The sequence below is a fragment of the Schistocerca cancellata genome, chromosome 1 (genome assembly GCF_023864275.1).
Source record: "Schistocerca cancellata isolate TAMUIC-IGC-003103 chromosome 1, iqSchCanc2.1, whole genome shotgun sequence".
Taxonomy (NCBI): Eukaryota; Metazoa; Arthropoda; class Insecta; order Orthoptera; family Acrididae; genus Schistocerca; species Schistocerca cancellata.
In genome coordinates, this window is record NC_064626.1 from 354305338 (window position 1) to 354326931 (window position 21594).

Below are 21594 nucleotides of genomic sequence, written 5' to 3' on the forward strand. Positions count from 1 at the left end.
AGTTTTATTCAGGATTCCGATACATTATGTTATTCCCCACTCCTTTGGCTGCAAAACCAACGTAAACTTTGTTCTATGCGACGGTCTTACGCCACCGTACCGGAAGGGCCCGTATGCCCACGTGGTACTACTCTATTGGTCGGCGTCCTCCTCATCACCCGCGTATGCATCTTTCTTTGGGACCAACAGTTGGGAGTCTTATGTCAGATGGCGAGGAATCTAGCGGATACACACCTTTGGGTAGCCGAACGGGTGGACGAGTGTGTCAGTACTACCGACGCTGACGTCCAGTTGAGAAGGGAGGCGTTTCATTCTGATCCGTCGATGGCCTCAAATGAGAGTGTCCACACGTTCCAACATTACAGGAGTCACAGCTGTGTGCGGTCGGCCGGCACGCGGGAGATCAGACAAGTTTGCACGACTTTGTTACGATGATGACAACTGCCTTCCCCAACGATTCGCCGTGCTTTTGTTGACTGCCAGGTCTCTGTAGATATTCTGCAAGCGCCTATGAAATCTGCTATGCTCTAGTTTTCCGCCAAAACAAGCTTAATGACAGCTCTCTGCTTGGAATGCACCCCCGCTACGGACAATATTTACAAGGTTACGTACAGGGATGCAATCTGTCGGTACTTCATGAATCTAGAAGGGATGAAGTGGGAATATTCCAAATCAAATTTCGCATGTGGCCATTCTAAATTGGAGGAGAAAAGAAAAGTGTTGCACCACTTACTGAACGCCCCTCTTACGTCCATACTCGGCAGATGACTGTGAAGCCCATAGCAAAGGGCTTCTTACCGTTACATTCACGCACGAAGACTAACTATTTAAATGACTCTTTGAGCGTTGTAATTAATCTAATCTTGTCCACATAATCCTTGCGGGATACCCCAAGTCATAAAGCCAGTTCCCGGAAATTTTTAAGTAGACCTCCTCCAGATAGTCTGCCAGTTAAGTTTCTTCCACATGTCCCATGAATCAAACAAATCTGTGACCATTCGAGCTGCCCTTCTCTGTATACGTTCAATATCCCATGCTAGTCCTGTTTTGTGCGGGTACTACATACCTGAACAATATTCTAGGATATATCGCATCGGGGATTTGAAAGAGATCACCTTTTTTGCTTGATTGCACCTCCTTGGTATTCTTCCAAGAAACCGAAGTTACGAAGTATTAAACTCAGGTATTCATTTCAACTGCGTCTCATTGTAGTCATAGGACACTAATTCCTTTTTTTATTTGTGAAGCCTTTAATTTTAAATTTTTGAACATTTAAAACAAATTGCCAATCTTTACACCAATTTGAGTTCTTATCAACATCCGTCTGCATGTTTGTGCAGCTTTCTTCAAACAGTACAACAAGTATGGGTTCAAATCAGCCATTTTTTTAGGAGTTTCACCTTTATTTCCTTTCCGCAAGATAAATATAAGCAACGTCTTGCTCTAAGACAGCAGATTAAGTTACATTAACAAACACTCTACAAAAATTAACTTCTCATTTAAGAAAACGCAAAGCAACCACTCAAGTTATGGTGCTTATCGAAGTATCCTCAATTTCCTGTTACAAATCCGAGCAGTAAAGCGCTTTTAGAACATTCTAAAAAATGGCTCTGAGCACTATGGGACTTAACGTCTATGGTCATCAGGCCCCTAGAACTTAGAATTACTTAAACCTAACTAACCTAAGGACAGCACACAACACCCAGCCATCACGAGGCAGAGAAAATCCCTGACCCCGCCGGGAATCGAACCCGGGAACCCGGGCGTGGGAAGCGTTAGAACATTCTGGCAAGGTCTCGCGACATTGATTTAAAAAAAAGATACAATCGTCGCTCGTTGCATTATACTTTCAGATCTGTTTGTATGTGTTTAGAGAACCGTAACCCCAATGAATTCTGTAAAGCACCTGAATAAGACAAAAAGATAAATTATTGCAGTGTCTGATCGGTGCACGATCTAGGACAGTAATTCTCACCCGACACACTCGTGACAGGATGTGCAGACGGAAGGCCTCTGCCGATGTCGAGATATGCAGATCACACGCGCCAGCAACGGGCTGACGAAGCGCACATCAGGAAGCCTTCGGATTATGCAGCGTTCTCCGCGTGAATGGAGAGCTCACAGCGACCGGCTAAAAGCGATGGACGCGCCGGATAACGCAAAGATCAAGGCGACAGCCGACCCGTCAGCCTCTGCTACTAAGGTCAGTGGAATCTCCGCTTAAATGCCGGGTTAGCGCTTGACCAAGGGCTGCGATGGCCGGGATTCAGATGGAAATATCGAGCGAATATTAATATTAGAAACTGAAAAGAAATTATGCCACTGACAGAATTACCAAAACACTGAAATTTTTTCTGCATCGTCCATAACCATCTTCGTAACGTACGTCTGTAGTTCGGACAAGCGCACTGATCCTCGACTCAGGCTTGTCAGTTGGCATCCTGGTTCATAAAAACCTTTTAAACCACTACTTGGCCAGTTATGTGGTTGTAATTTCAATACTGTGCCACAATGCCTTGGGTTGAGTCACAAATGTCGACGAAAGCTTCTCAGGGTGTGATAGTGATCTGCCTGCTGGATGAAGATGTTGAATTCTGTCACTCGCTTGATGCAGTCCGAAAAGACTATATTGTTAGCCATCTCTAAATCTAGTCATCCCCCCTTCCTTTATTTTCTTTTCCATAACAATATAAACATAAGACCACCCAGCACAAACAATCATCGCATAAAATAATGATCTATGTTTGATATATACGCAAATTGAAGATGAAGTTTACCAATTTAGTATTTCAGCGTATCCACCAAACAACCTTTAAAACCATTGCCGGCCGCGGTGGTCTAGCGGTTCAGGCGCTCAGTCCGGAACCGCGCGACTGCTACGGTCGCAGGTTCGAATCCTGCCTCGAGCATGGATGTGTGTGATGTCCTTAGGTTAGTTAGGTTTAAGTAGTTCTAAGTTCTAGGGGACTGATGACCACAGATGTTAAGTCCCATAGTGCTCAGAACCATTTGAACCATTTTGAACCATTAAAACCATTTTCGATTCCCCAGTTCGAAGAAAGAACTATAGCAGCGTGCAACCGTTAATAGTGAAGAAATGAAAGCCTTTTTCTTGATCGTTATTTCGTAATGGTTATAGAAGAGGATAAAACTTCTATCACTAGACATTCGATGCATAAAGATTTCCACAGAAGTAATTAGGAAAGCTCTGAAACTGAAGATATACGTCTCAAATAAAAGTAATGGTAATTGTTATTGTTGCCAAAACTGGACATATTCCTCTTGATAGAGTTACTACGATCGTTGCTCCATATCACTTTCGTTTGTTACCATATGGCCGGTTTCTGAAGATGGGCAGTTAGCCCGAAACCAGCCATACAAAATAAAGGAAAGCAATCTGGACACTGAATTTGGACACTTTTTTGTAGTAGTAGTAGTAGTTGTTGTTGTTGTTGTTGTTGTTGTTGTTGTTGTTGTGGTGGTGGTGGTGGTGGTGGTGCTCCTCATTCGAAAGCCTGGTTTGATGGAACTGTCCCTATAGTCTACCCTGTACAAGCTCCTTCATCTTCGCGTAACTACTACGACCTACATCGATCTGAACCAGCTTACTGTCTTCAAGTTTTGATCTCCCTCCACCATTTTCGCCCTCCACAGTTCCCTCCATTACCAAAGTGACATCCTTGACGCCTCAGGACATGTTCCATCAACCGATGTTTCCTTCAGTCAATCTGTGCCACAAAATTCTTCTTTTCCCACTTAGATTAACTGCCTCCTCACTAGTTATCCGGTCTACCTATCTTATTTTCCAGAACCTTCTGTAGCATCATATTTTAGAAGCTGCAATTTCTTCTTATATAAAGTTTTTATAGCCTGCGATTCATTTCTGTACAGGCTACAGTCCAGACAAATAGATTAAGAAAATATTTCCTAACACACAAATTTGTATTCGATGTTAACAAATTTCTCTTTGCCAGAAAAGCCGTTTTGCGTTTTCTGTCAGTCTCATTTTTAGACATCTCTATGCCCTTTTGCCTGATTCATTTGCAACGTTTTTATGTTTTCTCGTTTTGTGAGTTACATTCAATACCTTGTGAGTTATAGAATGATTTCTACTGGTTTTGTCTGTTTTGTTATTTGTTCTGCAGCTACTCTCAATATTTCATTTCTCCAAGATACCAATTCGTCTTCTATTTTTTCCTTTACCCATACTACAGTCAGTCGTTGCCTAAAGCTCCCTTTGAAACACTCATAATCCTGTGTTTCTTTCAACTTATCCAGATCCCCTCTCGTTACCTTCCTACGCTTGTGCAATTTCTTCACTTTTGGTCTGCAGTTAACAACCAGCAAATTATGATCAGAGTCCACATCTGTACCTGGAAATGTTTTACAATTTAAAAACTGGTTGATAAATCTCTTTCTTACTTTTATGTATCTATTTGAAATATTCCGGTGTCTCCAGATCTCTTCCTAGTATACAAGCTTCTTTCATGATTTGCATACCAGATGTTAGAAATGATTAGATTGTATTCGTTGCGAAAATCTACAAGTGAAATAAAAGTAACAAAAGCGAAAATCTATTCCACAACAATAAAACTATAGTAACAGGCTGTCCACGTGGTACTTTAGCAGAGAGCCTGACTCACAAATTTCCGAGAGTTCACATTCTCCTAAATCAGATCTTCAACTATCGGCGGTCTCTGTAAGTCAACAGACGACATCGGTTTGTACGCTTTTGTGCCGTACGTTTCCCTTCACGTAACCACTTGGCTATCACATTGGAAACAGTGGATCTCTCACGATGTCTAATGACTACTGAGGTCGCTGATATGGAGTACATGGCAGTAGGTGGCAGCACAATGCACCTAATATGAGAAACGTATGTTTTTGAGGGTGTCCGCATACTTTTGAAAAAAAAAAATGTTCAAATGTGTGTGAAATCTTATGGGACTTAACTGCTAAGGTCATCGGTACCTAAGCTTACACACTACTTAACCTAAATTAACCTAAGGACAAATACACACACCCATGCCCGAGGGAGGACTCGAACCTCCGCCGGGACCATCCGCACAGTCCATGACTGCAGCGCCTTAGACCGCTCGACCATACTTTAGATTACGTCCTCGAAGACAAATGGTGCAAATGCCTCTGAGCACTATGGGACTTAACATCTGAGACCATCAGTCCCCTAGACTTACAACTACTTAGACCTAACTAACCTAAGCACATCACACGCATGCATGCCCGAGGCAGGATTCGAATCTGCGACTGTAGCAGCAGCGCGGTTCAGGACTGAAGCGCCTAGAACCGCTCGGCCACAGCAGCCGGCCCTCGAAGACATTCTGCTGCCGCAACACTACTGCCGACCAGGTCCTTCGACGAGGTAACAGGTGTTTCATAATAAGGCCCTTAGATACATCCAGACCTTCAGAAACCCCGCAGGAAAATATCGTCTGGGGATAGGTCAAGCGATAGTGGTAGCCAAAGACTGGCCCACCGCGACCAATCCAGCGGTCGGGAAAGGCTGCCTGCAGATGTGCCCTCACTTCTCTGCTGAAACGAGAGGGAGCTTCGTCGCGCCAAAATCGAATACGGCGATTAATAGGCATGGGAACATCATTCAGCATGTCGGGTAGGAACTCGCAGGAATGCGAGATACGTGGAGAATGCACGGCCCAATTAAACGCAACGCCCTCTCGTGACCGTAGCGCCCTCTCTTGGCTTTCGCGACCCCCGGTTCCTATGTGATTACCGATCCTTGTTGTATGCCCTATGTGCCATTTCAGTTTGTAAACTTTTTTTTTTTAATCAGCCTGTACAGATGGACCTTGAGTAATTAACGCCAGAATCAGGTATCCACAGCTGGCTGAGCATCACATAGCACACGCTACCCTCCGCACATTGCTGGACAGCGAGGCATGAGGGCACGTCCCGGAATGCCGTCTCGATTCGATCCCACTGGCACGCACGCACGCACGCACTCGCGAGCGGCGGTTATTTCCGACGGTGGCCGCACGCGCTGCGCTGCGGTCCGAGCCGCCGGGCGGACACAATATACTGAGAGTCGTAAAGCCAGCCACTGCCGCTGCCGCCGCCAAGGCCGCGCGCACGTCAAGCCGTCTGCAGAGACACAACCGGCCAGCCAGCCCGCTACAAAAGGAGCCTCGAACAATGAGCGGGCTTTTTCTCAGCCACGTCCGGCGCTAGACGCTGGCGGTGGCCGCTCCGGAAAGGCAAAATGCCGACGCGTCCAGTCCGCAATCCGTACCACCCGCCAGCCCTGCTACTATTCCTTGTCAGTGCGGGATACGCGGTCTGGTACAATGTAGCGATGTTAGATGTCGCTTACCGCCTGCACTCCAGTAAGGCGAGAACTGGCACGTCTCGTAAATGCGAACGCGTTGTGTGCAGAACAAGAATCTCGCACTCAGCTCACTGCAAGTAAACACATGGAAACAGGTACCTATGCACAGGATACTGCTCAAGGACCACTTGCTATTGTACATTTAACTTTCGAGCGTACAGGTCGAGAGAACCAGCCAAGCTACCCTCTTTACCTTCCCATTATTTCCACTCACAAGGGAACCTCCCCATCGCACCCCCCTCACATTTAGTTATAAGTTGGCACAGTGGGTAGGCCTTGAAAAACTGAACACAGATCAATCGAGAAAACAGGAAGAAGTTGAGTGGAACTATGAAAAAAATAAGCAAAATATACAAACTGAGTAGTCCATGCGCAAGATAGGCAACATCGAAGAGTATGTAAGCTCAGGAGCGCCCTGGTCCCGTGCTTAGCGTGAGCAGCTCCGGAACGAGACGGCCTTGGTTCAAGTCTTCCGTCGAGTGAAAAGTTTAATTTTTATTTCCAGACAATTACTATCTGTCTGTCCGTCCGTCCGTAGTATGGGGACCCTACACCTACACAAACATCGAAACACACGACGTCAGTCGACTACAGCGCACGGAAGAGAGAGTATTCCCGCTAACGAGGCTCCCTGTCTGGCAGTTGACTGTTCGCTACTTTGGACGAGAGTGCATTAAATACGTGAGATGTATTCCGTGGGCACTACGAATCCAGCAAATATAGCTTGCGACTTCAATGAACGAACGGACAGATCATAATTTTGCGAAAATAAAGAAAGTAAACTTTTCACTCAAGGGAAGACTTGAACCAAGGACCTCCCGTTCCGCAGCTGCTCACGCTAAGTACGGGACCACGGCACTCCTGAGCTTACACTATCCTTGATGTTGCATATCTTAGGCATGGACTACTCAGTTTGTATATTTTGCTTATTTTTTTCATAGTTCCACACAACTTCTTCCTGTTTTCTCGATTGATCTGTGTTCAGTTTTTCAAGGTCTATCCACTGTGCCAACTTATAACTAAATCTGAGGGGGGTGCGATGGGGAGGTTCTCTTGTCAGAGTAAAACAATAAGCAATGTTCAAGATTATTCTGAAAACTGCTGTGAATGGTCTCAGAAAATAAAGGAAATAAGAGGTAACAAATTACCTTGACTGGTCTTCGAAGTAATCACCATTAACTACAACACACTCTGACATAGGCTGTAAACCTGTTCGAAATTGCCAACAACTCTAATTACCCTCCGTTTCCAGTTGATGTGCCCACGCGCTGATGCACCTGTTAACCGTAACTCAGCACAGCTGTGTCTGCAGGAAACCCAGAACATGTACTCTCTTCTGACAGTAAGTCCCCTCGTAGCTACTGAGTACTCAACAGCGTGCGGCTAACACTGGACATGTTGACGCGTACAGTTAAACAAAATAGCACTAGGTGCCTTTACAAGTGCCAGAAGTAACTGAAAGAAGTCAGTAATTGTCCACTCTATAATGTGCCTTCTCGTTTTGGCAGCAAACAGTAAATTTAACGCTAGCAGCGAAACAAATTCATGTTACTAGTTGTTGTTTGGTTTGTGGGGCGCTCAACTGCGTGGTTATCAGCGCCCGTACAATTTCCCAACCTTTGCTCAGTCCAATTTCGCCACTTTCCTGGATGACGATGAAATGATGAGGACAACACAAACACCCAATCATCTCGAGGCAGGTGAAAATCCCTGACCCCGCCGGGAATCGAACCCGGGACCCCGTGCTCGGGAAGCGAGAACGCTACCGCGAGACCACGAGCGGCGGACTCATGTTACTAGGGTAGAAAGATGGGTGGCAACTCAAGGGTGTTAACTGCAAGTGATTTTAAACTAAAGAGGAAGCAATAGGAACGACCTGACTTGACAGAAGCTACAAAATGTTTATGAAAGTAAGAATGTCACGTGAGTAGAAGTTCCAAGTAATTTTAAAACCCTTGAGATTCATCCGCTTTCACGACGCCATATCTTCTATATGAATGAAGAAAGAAATGTACGGTGAAATTTAGCTCACTCATCGAAAAAACTTTTTTTTTTTTTTACACATTCTCGCCAGTTGCAAGTTTCCAGTTTACGATATTGTCGTAGGGATCTACTTGATGCAGCTAGCTCGCTTACTCGCTCATTGTTCATTACGTAATGTGCGCCGAGTCCAGATGGCGATAAAACGTGTTTAGGAAGCCTGATCTCCTCTTCCAACAGCTTTGGATGACATGTGGTGTCGCATTGCAACAACAGTGAATCGAGTAACTCGAGGCATGCTCGCAAAAGTTAAGAGTATACTGAATATTTGTTAATTATAAATGAAGAATTTAATGTTATACGTGATTAAGAAAGTTACTGCCAAATTCAAAGTGCACGCATACATGTGGAAGATGTACCCTAGGAAAGTCGTATAACTATTTTGAAAATAAACCATTTTTAACATAGCATAAAACGCACTCCGAGTTTTTATTATCGTTCATGTAAAAGGCTCAGTCTTGTGAAATCTGAGGAATCTCTTTGAAACACCCTGTATTACTGAACGTTGTACCAACGCATATGAAATGAGAAATCATGAACGTTGGATACACACAGTGGAAGAGTCCGTCGCATGCTGTCGGTCGACCAACAGTTGGTGTGTTATGAATAGTTCCCCTTTCGTCGCGACAGTGATTCGAAAAGTTGTAATCATATTCTCTGCTCGCGGTTTCTGTTCCTGACCAAACAACAAAACTTAAATTACTTGGTCCTTGTGTCTGAGATAAAATAAAGTCCACAAGAAAATGAACTATGTAGAAGGAACTGTCACCTGAAATTTCAGAAGTTCAGTATCTATCCCAAGATGCAATCAGTGACACTTGATAATAACTTGAACACGTTCACAATGTTCTACGTGGCACAGGGCAGAAGAGACAAGGCACGAGAGGTAAACCTGCCAACATAAAAGGAGACGGGGAGTACTGTGTTGGCAGCTCAGAAGTAGAAACAGCAGAATCCACTGGTCTGCAGAGCTCTGTGACTTCAAAACTCTACTATTCATTGGATGTCACTTGTGTAATAAATCCATCAGGACCTTTCATACCTTCTAAAGCTGCCCTAATCGACTGTTGGTGACACGACTGTGAAAAGGAAACAAGAAGGAATAACACGGCTAAGGCAAGACTAGCCAGACCTCACGTACTGACGGAGAGGGATCGTCGAGAATTGCGAATGATGGTTGTAAAAAATAAGATGAAATCAGCGGAAGAAATCACTCTTCAGTTCCAAAGTACTGCCAGCAGTCTAGCTAGCACGACGACTGTGCGTAGGTAGTTAAAGAGACTGGGGCACAGTGGTCGACAAGCTCCTCATAGGCCACACATTTCTGTACTCAATGCTAAGCGACACTTGAGGTGGTGTACAGAAGGACGCCAATGGATAGTCGATGGTTGGAAAGGAGTTATTTGGTACGATGAGTGGCGCTACACGCTGTGGAAATGCGATGGAAGGGTTCGGATCTGGCGAATGGCTGGAGAACATTACATGCCACTATCTATAGTGCCAACAGTAAAGTATAGATATATATGTGTGGGGAATGATGGAAACTGATTAATAATTGCTTGTATAATTGGAAAAATTGATTGGAAAGAATAATTTAAAGAAATCTGAAGGAAATTTATGAATCTATACACTATCCTGGGTGAACTTCAATTGATACCAATATTAACAGACCTTCAGTATCAATACATTCAAGGTTAATATTCTTAATTTGCGTAACTTACTGCTTGACATTAATTCCATTGTTTTTAGTCGTGAATGTGGCAATGTAGATGCAGGCTACCTACTCCGGATATCGTGTAAGTTCTTCTTTTCTGCTCCGAACCTCTTGATGCAGGATGTCGGCGGCGAGTGAGGTGATGAACAGATAGGAGTGCACGTCTTAAACGTGCGAATAAATTTTGCTTTTCTAATAACATTTTATAACACTTTTAATGTACGGTTGAAACACACATTTTTAACAATGTTTGTACCACGGATCCAAGCCGCCACTTACCGGAACAAAGGGGTGAAGATACAGGAATTAATAAATTGAAGAGCGTATTTCTTATTTTGTTTCCTACAGACATCTAACGATGTATCAAAACATTAGCCTTGCCACAAAACAAGTCGTTAATTTATCTTCGTGGGTGCCTATAACCCATTCAGTTTACATACAGCTTACATATAAGAAAAGAAAAGAACGAAAAAATAATATGATTCAACACGGGAGGAGATGTCGTTACAGTGTGGGGATATTTTTCGTGGTTTGGATGTGGTCTCCTCATTGCGAATAGGAAAACGCTAAATGCTAAAGGATATAATCACGTTTTGCGTTATTGTGTAATGAGTACACTAGAGCAATACTTTGAAGACGGTACTTGTTTCAGCATGACAGTGCATCCTATCATAACGCAGCATGTGTGAGGTAATGGTTTGTGGACAATAACATTCCTGAAACGGACTGGCCTGCCCAGAGCCCCGACGTGAACTTAATGGAACTCCTGTGTGATCGTGCAACATCATGTTTCTCGTCCTAAGCGTACCACTGGTAAAGATGACACAAAAACGGTTACCAGTGAAGTTGCTTGTGAGATTCCGGTGCGGACACAGCGACTAGTCCGTCCTCCCGATCCGTGAACTAAGTTCCGCCTGGTCTGCAGGCAGTTATGTCGCGATTTTCCTATTCCTCAGGCAGCTGACTACCATGCCCGGCAGTCAGGTGGCGTAGTTATCGCCGCTTTTGGCGGAGTCGCTAAATCTGCAGTGTCCAACATCTCCGCCACAGAAGCGTCTTCGTCCATCGATGGCCAAGATACACTACTGGCCATTAAAATTGCAACACCAACAAGAAATGCAGATGATAAACGGGTATTCATTGCACAAATATATTATACTAGAACTGACATGTGATTACATTTTCAAGCAATTTGGCTGCATAGATCCTGAGAAATCAGTACCCAGAACAACCACCTCTGCCCGTAATAACGGCCTTGATACGCCTGGGCATTGATTCAAACAGAGCTTGGATGGCGTGTACAGGTACAGCTGCCCATGCAATACGATACCACAGTTCATCAAAAGTAGTGACTGGCGTATTGTGACGAGCCAGTTGCTCGGCCACCATTGACCAGACGTTTTCATTTGGTGAGAGATCTGGAGAATGTGCTGGCCAGGGCAGCAGTCGAACATTTTCTGTAGCCAGAAAGGCCCATACAGGACCTACAACATGCGGTCTTGCATTATCCTGCTGAAATGTAGGGTTTCGCAGGGATCGAATAAGGGAAGAGCCACGGGTCGTTAACACATCTAAAATGTAACGTCCACTCTTCAAAGTGCCGGCAATGCGAACAAGAGGTGACCGAGACGTGTAACCAATGGCACCCCATACCATCACGCTGGGTGATACGCCAGTATGGCGATGAGGAATACACGCTTCCAATGTGCGTTCACAGCGATGTCGCCAAACACGGATGCGACCATCATGATGCTGTAAACAGAACCTGGATTCGTCCGAAAAAATGACGTTTTGCCATACGTGCACCCAGGTTCGTCGTTGAGTACACCATCGCAGGCGCTCCTGTCTGTGACGCAGCGTCAAGTGTAACCGCACCCATGGTCTCCGAGCTGACAGTCCATGCTGCTGCAAACGTCGTCCGACTGTTCGTGCAGATGGTTGTTGTGTTGCAAACGTCCCCATCTGTTGACTCAGGGATCGAGACGTGGCTGCACGATCCGTTACAGCCATGCAGATAAGATGCCTGTCATCTCGACTGCTAGTGATACGAGGCCGCTGGGATCCAGCGAGGCGTTCCGTATTACCCTCCTGAACCCACCGATTCCATATTCTGTTAACAGTCATTGGATCTCGACCAACGGGAGCAGCAATGTCGCGATACGATAAACCGCAATCGCGATAGGCTACAACCCGACCTTTGTCAAAGATGGAAACGTGATGGTATGCATTTCTCCTCGTAACACGAGGCATAACAACAACGTTTTATTAGGTAACGCCGGTCAACTGCTGTTTGTGTATGAGAAATCGGTTGGAAACATTCCTCATGTCAACACTTTGTAGGTGTCGTCACCGGCTCCTACCTTGTGTGAATGCTCTGAAAAGCTAATCATTTGCATATCACAGCATCTTCTTCCTGTCGGTTAAATTTCGTACCTGTAGCACGTCATCTTCGTGGTGTAGCAATTTTAATGGCCAGTAATGTATTAGAGTTCACCAAGTTTGTCACACGAATTGACTGATAAGCGCCCGCATCTCGTGGTCGTGCGGTAGCGTTCTCGCTTCCCACGCCCGGGTTCCCGGGTTCGATTCCCGGCGGGGTCAGGGATTTTCTCTGCCTCGTGATGGCTGGGTGTTGTGTGCTGTCCTTAGGTTAGTTAGGTTTTAGTAGTTCTAAGTTCTAGGGGACTGATGACCATAGATGTTAAGTTCCATAGTGCTCAGAGCCATTTGAACCATTGTTTTTTTTTTTTTTTTTTTTTTTTTTTTGACTGATAAGCCGATGTAAACGCGAATTGAAACCGTTGGAGGTTTCACTTTCGTGCGGAGTGAGACCATCTGCTTCCATTTCGATCCGCAGTGAGATATGCAACCATCACGGTGACAGGCTGCTGCTGTCAAGATGCAAAGAGCAGCAGCTCATTTTGCCACGGTTTTGTTTTGTAAGCGCAAGAGCACTATAGAGATGCTCATCGAACTTTTTTATTCTTTTCCTTTATTGAATTTCGATTTCTCCCTAAGGGGGCGGGCTGGCAGCAGCTTAGTACGCTGCTCAGCAGCCTACAGACTTTTTAAAACGTAAGAAGAAGATAAGAAACAATAAAAGCAGGCGATAAAACGGTGACTTACATTGTAAAACGGCGGAAAATTGTGGAAAGTCAAAACATAAAACAAAAAGTTGGCAATGCTAATAAAATACACAGGAAGCAGATAGGTAACATAGTAGACAGACAATTAAAAAACATGGCGACAGTCTGGTTTCTGTTCACAAGAGATATAAAAATCTCACCCAGCGATGGTATGATGTCCGTTCGCAACGCTTCGGAAAAGACACATAACACTGAACACTCACTGTAAACACTGCACTAAAATGTCGGCACAAAGATGACACAGCATAGCTATGGTCAGATGGGTGGGGGGGGACCTGGACAGATGAGATAGAAAACAAGGAGGGAGGAGAGGAAAAACGAAAGGGAGGGGGGAACTGAAGGAGGTAGATGACTCATACAGGGGGGGGGGGGCAGGGAAGTCGCGAGAGGGAATGGGAAAAGGCAGAGGAGGGAAATGCAAAGGGCTCGGAGGAGAGAAGGGGGGCAGAGAGAGGGTGGGGAAAAAAGAGGATGGAAGGGGGGAGAGGGAGCTCAGGGAAAGGACGGAGGAAAGGAGGGGGGGGGGGGTGAGGATCAGAGTTGATAGGAGGGATATGTGGAGGGAGAGAGAGCATCATCTTGGAGGGGGAGTTGATGGAAGCCACCTTGGGAAAGGAGATGAAGGGTGTAGAGATCGAGGGCAGGGGGGACACAACAGTAAAGGTGTGGCAGGGGGCGGGGATGGGAGAGGAGAGGAGCAACCAGGGGGTGAGGGGGATCAATGCGGTGAGAGGTGTAGAGTATGCCGATATTTTCGAGGAATAGGAGCAGATGGGGGAAAGGAATGAGGTCATAGAGGATCCGCGTGGGGGACGGGAGGCATATACGGAAGGCGAGGCGGAGTGCATGACGCTCAAGGATCTGGAGGGACTTATAGAATTTGGGGGGGGGGGCAGATATCCAGGCGAGACTAGCATAACAGAGGCTCATCGAACAACAGAGGTGTTGTTCATCACAGAAAGTTTTTCCGCAATAATTCCGAGAGCGTAATTTCCGGAAACATTCTGGCACACGTAGCGTGCTAAAGGATTCCCCGTCACACCCCGGAAGGTTGCCTGCGGAATGTACGTGGACGCGTTGACCCCGCGGCGTGTTTGTTGTTGCACACGGAGCCGTGCGGTGTCGCCGGTCAGTGCTCCTGGCAGCTGGCAGACCGGAGGCGGCGCCTGCAGCGCGTGACGCATGCGCCACAGTGGCCGCCGCGCCGGCCCGCTGATTCACAGGCTGTCGCCTCGCCGCGCGCCGCTGTCTGGAATTAATCGCCTCCCGCCGTCCGTGTTCACCGCTGCTGACCCGCACACACGGCGGAACGACTTGTCAGACAAGCCTTTTGTTCGTAAACGTGGACAGCTTCACTGAGCCATAGGGAGATCATCCTGGGTATCGAAGGAGAATAACAGACGATAAGAATTCCTGTTTCATCATGTGTTTTATGTGGCAACGGCCTTGCCGCAATGGCTACGCCGGTTCCCGTCAGATCACCGAAGTTAAGCGCTGTTGGGCGTGGTCGGCACTTGGATGGGTGGCCATCCAGGCCGCCATGCGCTGTTTTTCGGGGTGCACTCAGCCTCGTGATGCCAATTGAGGAGCTACTCGACCGAATAGTAGCGGTTCAAATGGTTCAAATGGCTCTGAGCACAATGCGACTTAACTTCTGAGGTCATCAGTCGCCTAGAACTGAGAACTAATTAAACCTAACCAACCTAAGGCCATCACACACATCCATGCCCGAGGCAGGATTCGAACCTGCGACCGTAGCGATCACGCGGTTCCAGACTGAAGCGCCTTTAACCGCACGGCCACACCGGCCGGCAATAGTAGCGGCTTCGGTCAAGAATACCATCTTACGACCGGGAGAGCGGTGTGCTGGCCCCACGCCCCTTCTCTCCGCATCCCCCACAGAGAATGACACGGCGGTCGGATGGTCCCGGTAGGCCACTCGTGGCCTGAAGACGGAGTGCTTTTATGTGTTTTATGTGACACCGGGTGTCGACCAAAGACGCTCTTGTGGTTTCGTAATTTTTCACGATGATAATCTTCGATGGAGTATTCTTGGCTTCCTTGTCGCGTCAAATTTGAGTGAGAACAGAAGATTCCATTACACACTCCATCATTATTGTCTAGCTGATCGTAGCAGCTGATGTACTATTGGGTCAACAAGCGTTATTTAAACACACTAATCCTTGTAGAACATACCCTCAGAAAAAAGCAAAGAGTTACGTCTCGTGACACAAAAATATTGTCTCATAAATACTGCTGCTGGAATTCTGTCATCAATGAACGCACTGACATCATAGGTAACGAGAGCAACGCCGAGTTGTTTAGGCCTACTTTCAAAAATGGTTCAAATGGCTCTGAGCACTATGGGACTTAACATCTGTGGTCATCAGTCCCCTAGAACTTAGAACTACTTAAACCTAACTAACCTAAGGACATCACACACATCCATGCCCGAGGCAGGATTCGAACCTGCGACCGCAGCGGTCGCGCGGTTCCAGACTCAAGCGTCTAGAACCGCTTGACCACTCCGACCGGCGGCCTACTTTCCAACGAGATCAGTGGTGCTGCTGACTTCCTCCCACAGCAGACATTTTCTTCATCCATCGTAGAAAAAAGAAATTCATTGACGACATCATGACATATACCAGCCTGTTAGAAACGATCGTTACAGAATCAGTTAAACCATTTACAGATGATGAAGACAGAATACATAGTCGAAAGATGGAACTCACAGTTAAACCTGAGAAAATTTTATCCAAACGGCGTTTTAGTTTTCATTAATAAAAAATGTAGCTCAAAGAATTTTTCCTGTGCAAAATAGAACCAACTAGACAGCCTAGGCCACGTGTGATATTCAGTTCGATGATATTCGTTGATGGTGATAGCCGAATACAAAGTACAATCAGTATTGCAGTCTCGGCAGGGTAGGGTTGACAGGCGACAGACCTATGAAGACACCGCAGCTCTACATAGCAGCATGTGACAGTGAAAAGTAATTAACGGTAACCACAAATAATGAACGGTGACACACATAAACGGTAAAGGCGTCATTTAAACACACTTACGTCTGGCTTTATCGGATGCCGTAACTCCTACCATGATGACACCTAGTTGCACCTAAGCACCAGCCGTAAAAACATTATTGCTAATGTATGAGGTGTGAAGGCGACCGTTGTCGGTATCACGGTGGGAACAAAATCTGGCTCTTAAACTAAACACAAAGAAGACATAGGTCATCCTCACATCAGACAGAAAGTTGATCAGCGGAGATTTGTGACAAACAGCTCCTCTAATAATTCTTAACGGTATCCAATTACCCTAGAGTAAAATATCTTGGCCTAGTCTTGGATAACCACCTAACCTGGCAAGAATAAATTTTGGAGCATCGAGAGCATTTCTCTCTTGTCTACATGCAATCCAAAAATTTAGAAAACTATTTCCATCTGAAATTAAGCAAATGTTGAATCTAGTTCTTAGTGTCGCCGCGTCTTCGCTGTTCTGATGTGGCTAGTTTAACACGACACACGTACTGCAAACTCCAGACTACTTGAACTATTCATGACTGCTTGCCTAAGAAATGTGACATTCGATACTTTGATCGCATCAGTCCTCCTTGTACTCATGCTCTATGTGACCCGACATGACACGACTGTGGAACAAACTATCCTGTAACCTGCATTACCCTAAATCACTCTACATTCAAGAGAAGATTACAGCTTCATATGTTACTATCGGCGTAACTTCCCTCTCGATATATCTCAGCTATTTTCTTTCTGCCCAACAGCGATCAGTATCTCTGTCAGGTGCTTTTCTCGTCCTTATCTATTTCTGTTTTCTCTTTTCATCTCAAGTAGCTCTGAGCACTATGGGACTTAACATCTCAGGTCATCAGTCCCCTAGAACTTAAAACTACTGAAACCTAACTAACCTAAGGACGTCACACACATCCATGCCCGAGGCAGGATTCGAACCTGCGACCGTAGCGGTCGCGCGGTTCCAGACTGAAGCGCCTAGAACCGCTCGGCCACCAGAGGCCGGCTCCATCTCAAGTGCCAATCTTACCACATTATTCGTCGCTATTCCTCTGAATAAGCAACTTCCTGTCATATTTTTTCGTTCTGTAACGCTGTCAAAGATTTCTGTTAGATGTCGTTATTCACTTGCAACCTAATGAGGAAGTTGCTTAACATAGTGTTAATAAGACTGAAATTTCGTAAATTCCATATATTCTTTATTATATAATGAGTGTTTCTAAGTTTTTGCGTCAATCATCTGGGGATGATAGATCACAACATAGGAAACAACGTTTCTTAGAGAAAAAATGTTTGATGACACCCCCCGCCTCCCCAGTGATACTAGGCATCTCTTATACGTTATACCCCTGGGAGACAGTAGAGTATAGGCACACTGCAATGTGCGTTGTCTATAATTCAGACAACTGCTTTACATGAAAGGAGGTAGGCTGAGTTCCTCAATTGCTTCTAAAATACCTTTCTTCGCTTAAACAGACCAATTCTTAATGTTTTCTTCCTGAAAATCGCTTTATCAATTTACTGGGATACATAGTATCCAAAAGCAGCGGAGCTCGTTAGTAGACCTCGCTACTTCAGTGAAATCCTGTCGTTCCAGGGCCGGAAATTCCAATAAAAAGACGCCTGGTATCGCTGGGAAGCGTAAGTGCACATTTTGTCATTAATAGAGTCGGCGAGACTCAGCACAACCAGGAGCACCTCCGACGATTTCCAACGTAGCTTTGTACGAAACGTCAGGTATAGGAGAGTTCCATGGACCACGGCCATAGAACCCGAAACAATTCTTGGCAGCTGAAACATCCGGTCGTGAAAGCCTTCGTTGTTTAATAAAAGATGTAGCCCATGAATTGATCTGTCACCGCCGGCTGCGGTGGCCGAGCTGTTCTAGGCGCTTCAGTGCGAAACCGCGCGACTGCTACAGTCGCAGGTTCGAATCCTGCCTTGGGCATGGATGTGTGTGATGTCCTTAGGTTAGTTAGGTTTAAGTAGTTCTAAGTTCTAGGGGACTGATGACATCAGATGTTAAGTTCCCATAGCGCTCAGAGCCATTTGAACCATTTTCTTATCTGTCACCTTGAAACAGTCGATACCACTATCATCGTTATTGTTATTTTTATTATTATGCAGGGTGATCCAGCTGCCCCTAACTTCGGGTTTTATGCAACCCATAAGCCTTCACAAAACCATATTTTCATATTCTCTTGCTTGCTGTGCATAAACTATTAGTCCGAGAAAAAAAATGAAGAGGACCTTTTTGTAGGAAATGTAACGTAGTTAAGAGTTTTAGTGGAGCTGGAGACTAGACTTATCGATTTATTTAAAAAAACTGTGGCCTCCAGCAAAAATCTACCCCTGTACAAAATTTAACTGTATTAAATTTCATACAAAAAGGTCGGTTCATTTTTTCTGTGGGTGTAATAGTTTGCACCTATCGAGCGAAAGAATATGAAAATCTTGCGTGTAGTTTTTGAGGGCGTTGCAGGTTGCGTAAACCCCATAGGTAGGGGCAGCTGAATCATCCAGTATACAACTCATGTGCCATACATATTACAGTGTTGACTCACGAAGAATGTCTGGTTAGAAGTAAGAGAGGCTGTGAAGGCCTTAACCTTGGCAGGTGAAAAAAAAATCTTCAAGTAAAGGAATATTATTGCACATAGTATTAGTGAATACTTTCTCCATACAGTTACCGTGCCGAGCGGATGAATATTCACGACATGTTGTGTCTTGCAGGGCGTGGTGTGATGGGCGCAGAGCGGTGACCCGCCCCTGGAGCACGGTCGCAACCAGCAGACAGCACACGGCAGACATGGAGGTGGTGCCCGCGGCGGACGTGCCCCTGGCGCTGCCGTTCGCGCGCTCTAACGTGCAGGAGTGGTCGCACCTGGACCAGCTGACGGGCGTGCTGCAGCAGGGCCGCGTCCAGGCGCACCACTGGGCCAGCGCCACCAGGGCCTACGGCAAGGTCAGTCTCACCTTCTGTCCCCTACAAAATAGTCCGCAAGTGCTCAAACTGGATCTTCTCAGAACTGTGTTCAACGCCGTCACAACGCCTTCGACACTGCATCAGAAGTGGAGCGGTAGATAAAATGATATCATGATCAGGTTACCTTCCATTCGGAAAGTGGATGCACTCAGTAACTGTATGTGACTTATAAATTATAGAGTGCAGCTTTTTTTTTCTTCATTGATATTTGACACCTTACAATAAGGTCGGCTGGCAGCAGCACACTACGCTGCTCTTCAGCCACAAGTTTTACAGAGAAAATACAACGGAGACACAGAATATACAGAACAAAGTGGGGGGGGGGGGGCAAAAACAGTAGACACAGAAACAAATAACACATAGCCGTTCACACGTGAAGACACCTAAAGAAACCGTTGGCACTGCACACGGACACTGATGACGGAGACGACACGTGATCGATGGAGCGTGGGCGGCGAAAAACACTAAGGCACTAACTCGACGGCACACGAATGTCCACCTTACGTGTGCGAGTCTGGGGACCTGCCAAGAGGGGAAGAAGGTGGTGGAGGAGGGAGAGAGGAGAGCAAAGATGCCGAGGGCAGAGGAGATGGGGGGAGGAATGAAGGTATGGGGGTAGGGAAAGCCCGGGGGAGGAGGGAAGGGGGAGAGAAGGGAGAGTGGGTGCCCATAGGAACAAACACAGGAAGAGGGAGGGAGTATCAAAGTTGGTAGGAGGGGTAGATGGAGGGGAGGAGGGCATCATCAGGGAGGGGGAGCTGGTGGAAGCCACCTTGGGAGAGGGTAAGGAGAGTGGGGAGATGGAGAGCAGGTGGGACGTAGAAATACAGGCGCGGCAGCGGACGGGGGCGGGAGAGGATGGCAGAGACAAGTGGGTGAGGGGGATCGAGTTTACGGGAGGTGTAGAGGATCCATATCCGTTCAAGGAAAAGGAGGAGGCGGGGGAACGGAATAAGGTGGTACAGCATCCACGTGGGGGAGGGGAGACGGATGCGATAGGCGAAGTGAAGAGCATGGCGTTCTAGGATCTGAAGGGATTTGTAAAAGGTAGGAGGAGCGGAGATGCAGGCAGGGTGGGCGTAGCAAAGGATAGGGCGGATGAGGGATTTATAGGTGTGGAGTATGGTGGAGGGGTCCAGACCCCACGTACGGCCGGAAAGGAGCTTGAGGAGACGGAGTCGGGAGCGTGCCTTGGCTTGGATTGTCCGGAGGTGGGGGGTCCAGGTGAGGCGACGGTCGAGGGTGACGCCAAGGTACTTAAGGATGGGGGTGAGGGCGATAGGACGGCTATAGACGGTGACATAGAAACCGAGGAGGCGGAAGCAAGGGGTGGTTTTGCCTACTATGGTCGCCTGGGTTTTGGAAGGATTGACCTTAAGCAACCACTGGTTGCACCAAGTGGTGAATCGGTCAAGATGGGCCTGCAGAAGGTGTTGGGAGCGCTGCAGGGTGGGCAGAGTGCAGCAGTCAGTCGTTCTTTTTATATTTTATTATGCGAATCCAGATTCTGGCTAGTAGCTAGCCATTCTCAATGCTAAAAGTACAAGAAGTACATAGTCAGATGCTATAGTAAAAAGTTACAACTAATGGCATAACTTACATGGTTTGTATATTCCTTTCAGATATTTTTTATTTTCAAAGCCTATAGGTCCCTGTTGCTCTGGCATCAATCACAGTTCTTCGAATACTACTGTATACAGAAGGTAGGCTGTGTGGAGAACACATCGGTTGGTTGTATGGCGTCCTCTATATGAATTATGTATATAATATTTAAGGGAATTTCATAAAATAAAACATAAGTAAATTCTTTAGATTGCTGTCTGACTTATTTCATATTTGCCGGTAAATATAGAAAATATTAGAAAATTTCCAGGTTCACTCCTTGTGCGTCAGTAGTTTTATTCTCTCTTTATTAAAATATCATAACAGGTATATTGTCCCTCTTATTTACTAAATAGTTTATAGACAGCGCCAGATGGATGGTTGGTGTAACTGGGCTATTCCGTTATAGATGTAGAGGGTACTACCCTCTTTGTCACTTCAAACCGATTTTTCTTATAAATACAATAAAACCAATACACTGGATTGCAGTTAGGAATAATGTACATGCATCTGAGCTAACGTACCATGGAGAAAGTTCTGTAGGTTCAAAATTATAACCATCATACTCGTACAATATTTTGCTAACGGCTGCTACATATTGGCAAGACGGCAGGAGCTACTTAGTTCCTCTTGTGTCAAACCTTACATTGCTTTCTTGCAACAAGTTTTCAAATCATTCCCAGAACTGTCCGTTTTAATAACGACCTGATCAT

The 21594-nt window shown here is 45.9% G+C and overlaps 1 protein-coding gene across 1 annotated transcript in view; it reads left to right on the forward strand.

Moving 5' to 3' along the window:
* Window positions 1-21594, forward strand: part of LOC126175785 (uncharacterized) — a 635812-nt gene that overhangs the window by 231623 nt on the left and 382595 nt on the right. The window contains exon 3 of the mRNA XM_049922802.1: window positions 19027-19258. Within this exon, the coding sequence (XP_049778759.1) occupies window positions 19103-19258 (156 nt within the window). The 5' untranslated portion in view covers window positions 19027-19102. The remainder of the gene's footprint in view (window positions 1-19026; window positions 19259-21594) is intronic.